This window comes from Ips typographus, linkage group LG1 (genome assembly GCF_016097725.1).
Source record: "Ips typographus isolate SLU linkage group LG1, UJ_Ityp_2.0, whole genome shotgun sequence".
NCBI classification, from domain to species: domain Eukaryota; kingdom Metazoa; phylum Arthropoda; class Insecta; order Coleoptera; family Curculionidae; genus Ips; species Ips typographus.
The window spans coordinates 12,931,239-12,935,118 of record NC_138422.1 but is presented as its reverse complement, the minus strand read 5'-3'; the positions used below and the strand labels follow the sequence as shown (position 1 = coordinate 12,935,118).

General features: G+C 33.8%; 1 protein-coding gene across 5 annotated transcripts; it reads right to left on the bottom strand.

Moving 5' to 3' along the window:
* Positions 1-46: 46 nt before the first annotated feature.
* LOC145731357 (sepiapterin reductase-like) lies at positions 47-3,847 on the bottom strand. Of its 5 annotated transcripts, none has more exons than XM_081983112.1 (3): positions 3,652-3,847; positions 3,297-3,542; positions 47-198 (listed from the first exon to the last, which is right to left on the bottom strand). In XM_081983112.1, the coding sequence occupies exons 1-3, from the start codon at positions 3,812-3,814 to the stop codon at positions 137-139; spliced, it is 471 nt and encodes a 156-aa protein (XP_081839238.1). In that variant the 5' UTR covers positions 3,815-3,847; the 3' UTR covers positions 47-136. The 5 variants fall into 5 exon arrangements, with proteins under 5 accessions (XP_081839238.1, XP_081839247.1, XP_081839231.1 ...); XM_081983121.1 differs by lacking the exon at positions 47-198 and adding an exon at positions 724-879 and having other exon boundaries at positions 3,652-3,845; XM_081983129.1 differs by lacking the exon at positions 47-198 and adding an exon at positions 1,774-1,978 and having other exon boundaries at positions 3,652-3,843.
* Positions 3,848-3,880: the final 33 nt, after the last annotated feature.

The window sequence follows — 3,880 nt, the reverse complement described above, 5'->3', positions numbered from 1 at the left end:
TGTGTTTACTTATAAAGCACTGTGACCTTACATCTCGCAACTAATGTGGAAAAAATAGCGTTTAATGAGATCTTTGCAACATTTTCAATCAGATAATTTAGTAGTAAACAGAATAAATTGAAATGCGAAGAAAAATTTAATTACCGTCCTGAGTGTCATCTTCAACTATTTCCTGTTCCTCTAATGTCGTCCAAGAACCTAACAATAAAAGAAATAATTCGTTATATCCCAATAAGTGGCGTATTTCTTTTGATTTATAACAGCTTTATTATACTCAGTGCGTGAATAAAAATGATTTTCGTTTGGTAGATTTAAGTCGAAATATTAAAGCAGCACATATTTGAGTTAAAGTTTGGCTTGGAATATTCACATTTATATATTGGTATGAAAAAATTTGCATTTGAAACGCATAAAACGCAAAAGAAATATCACGATAACATCTAAATTAATCTAGATAAATAATCTAGCAATAATTCTCATTCTTGCCAGTGTAATTTGCCATCAAATCGACTCGGTTTTCAAATGTTAAGGTTTTTTTATTGGCGATTATGTTGGTATGAACTGATTTTCCGAAAATGTTCAGTCTAGTTCAAAATAATGAAAAAAATAGAATAGAACTTACTGTCGCTTAAATTATCTTCGACCTGATCTCGATTTTCTGGACCATCGTTCAACGGTACAATATTTCGGTTGGGCCTCCGATTTATTCTGTCTGTGGGTATCTGTCTCATTTGCACGTTTATATCTAATTGCATCCGAACGTCCAGTACCATAAAACCAACTGTGATAAGGAGCGGAAGCCGAAATCGGCAATCCCACGCTAATTTGAGCAAAAAAACTAGCGGGCTCAGTTCGCTCATTCTGATTTCGTTTCTGCGTCTGAAATGGTAATAAAACCATTTCAGAAACATTTTGGTCAGGAAACGTCAGTAAGGTAAATAATAAGTCTATGTTAATGTGTATTATATGCACGTATATTCGAGTTATAGGTTAGGAGTAAAATGTAACACACATGTTTCTGGTAGTAGGTAGAAATATAATAAAATATAATACTCTATAAACAAAAATGGAATGTACTTAGAGAGCTTACCAAATATGTTGCTTTTTTACTTAAATTAACTACCAGAGCAAGAAACGGACAAATGTAACACTATTGACACATCAAAATTAAACTCGATCAAAATAATCAATAGTATCCCCACTTTTAAAATCACCTTTCTCTAAAATATTCAGCAACATGCCTACAGTTTGTAGAGTGGTAAGTACCTTACCATCCCTCACTTCCTGAAAGTTGTTTCTCACTTGGGGATTTTCAGCAGTATCGCAAATCGAATTGAACATATCAGTGAGCACTGGCCCTGGCGAATAATTAAGTACGGTAACGTTAGGTTGATCTACGGCTAAAACCTTGAAAAATAATTCCCTTGCAGCCTTTCCTGAACTATACATAGCCATATTGAGAAAAGGCTGTCGACCGCATAACGACGTTATGTTCACCACAACAAGTTGAGCAGCGATTGGCTGTATTTTTTGCAAAAACACATTATTGAGAAGCACTGTCGAGAACAAGTTAAGATCAAAGTACTTGCGCCAGGTATTTAGATCTGACAGGCTCGCGGCTTCTTTCAATTCCCCCACATGCCCAGCATTATGAATTATGTAACCATATTGAAGTTCAGTTGCCTCAATACTAGACAACACTTTGTCAAACAGTTGCTCGTAATCAGTTAAACTAGGCTCAGACAAGTCAACAGTAAAAGTTAATACAGTGAATGAGTTATCGACTTGTTGTATGCTAGTCTTAGTTTCCTCTAAACCCTTAACACTACGTGCGAGCAAAACAAAAACGGAGTTCTTATTAATAATTTTGGATAGCTCGATCGCTATAGTTTGGCCAATGCCTTTAGACGCTCCTGTGATGAATACGATGGATTTCTTTGAGAAGCTGATAGGTACTGAGGAGGTCATTATGGTGTTTCTAAAGACAAAAAAATGTAACAGCTAAGAATGAATCCATTAAAATTGGCTGTTAATTTGACTTAAGGTCACCTAGGTATTAAGTATTGAAAAGTATCATACTTAAATGGTGTTTTCTTTGATTTGTGGTGTGCAATAATAGGTATGTACTACTTCAAACAGTTTCTTAACAAAGTAGTATTTTTGAATTTTTTTTTTGGACTGCATTCATACTGTTTAAGATTTTTTTTTTACTAGATGCTGAATAAAAGTATTAAATTTTGACATAAAAGCTGTTTTTTTTAATAAAATGCCCAAGGAAGATAGAATACTAAAGGAGAGTGTTTGAAGCATATTTGTTACAAATTTAGCAATTTCATATGTTTCACCTACATTGCCAGGCAAATAATTTCCATAAAATATAAAATGGAATGTAAAAAGTAGATCCTTAAATATAAAAAAATAACTTTGCAATAAATCCATAGCACTTGTTTTTGATTTAACATTAGCAGTTATAACCCAACAAGTACATTTACATGAATATTTCAATAATAAATAAAATCATTAAAAACAAAAGGAACCCAACATATATTAAATAAATTTAAAAAAAAACATAAGGAAACCAGTTGAACCATGCTTTTAACTGTTGTTACCGTCGTGGTATTTTCGATGTGTGTTATCGGTAGTAATTGCAGGAGTGCACAAAAATTACTGATAATTTTGCATGAAAACTTGTTATCTCATAGCTGCATGAGTTTATTTTCTTATTTTTTTTGAGGGCTTTTTTCCTGCTTAAAAATGACCTGATAATTCTGCCTTCAAACTTGATATCTTTGCAAACTGCATTCGGTCATTTTCATATTGTTTTTCTAAAAAAGCCTGACACCGAAAAAAAAATATATGAAAATAATGCAGTTAAGAGATAACAAGTTTTCATGCAAACTTATGGGTAATTTTTAAGCACTTGTGCAATTACTGCAATTACCCCCAATAACACAAATCGAAAATAACACGACGGTAATGACAGTTAAAAACATGGTTCAACTGGTTTCCTTATGGTTTTTTTTTAAATTTATTTAATATACTTGGGTTCCTTCTGTTTTTAATGATTTTCTTTATTTGGGAAATATTCTCCAAAATTACATTCATGTTTAAAAATTCCCTGATAATTCTGCTTCAAACTCCATTATCTTTGGCAACTGTATTCCCTCATGACACTAAAAATATGAAAAGAAACTAATGCAATTAAGAGATAACAAGTTTTCATGCAAAATTATGGGTAATTTTTATGCACTCCTGCAATTACTACCGATAACACAACTGACTGAAAGGATTCTCACCTTTGTTCTCACAAATATCCAATTGATCGTGTTTGATCAGTTCCACAATCTCTCCTTGATTGAGAGCCTGTTTGTGTGGCTGTATAGTGCGTAACAGGGGCGAGTCAGCAATGGGATCCTCCAATTCTAGCTGTTCAGCGTCAAGGGGGCTGTTTTCTGTCAACAGCTGTCTCATGTACAGTTGCTTACGTGCAGCCAGCTGCGTCAGTACTTCAGGTTTGTTTTTAAGCTTCAACAGTTTCGATTCTAGAAAACAAGTTAGACAAGGCAATGTTCTGGATTTTCAAGATTAGTTATCTTGTGTTTTTGTTGTGGTATTTTCACTAGTGTTAAAAAGAGAAGCCAATAACCTTACCTAGGGCGGCTAGATATTTTTCATGGTCAGGTAATTTCACGTAAGTGCCTGTAACCGGCTCGAAATTGTCTTCAAATTTGGTGGAAGATGGATTGCTTGCTTCAATTTGCGGTGGCAATGTCTGACAGGTTTTCCATGGATCCATTTCTTGTTCAACTTTCATTTTTCCAAGGTTAAATGCATGACAGGAAGCTAATGTGACATGTGATTTGTAATTTGACAGATCATG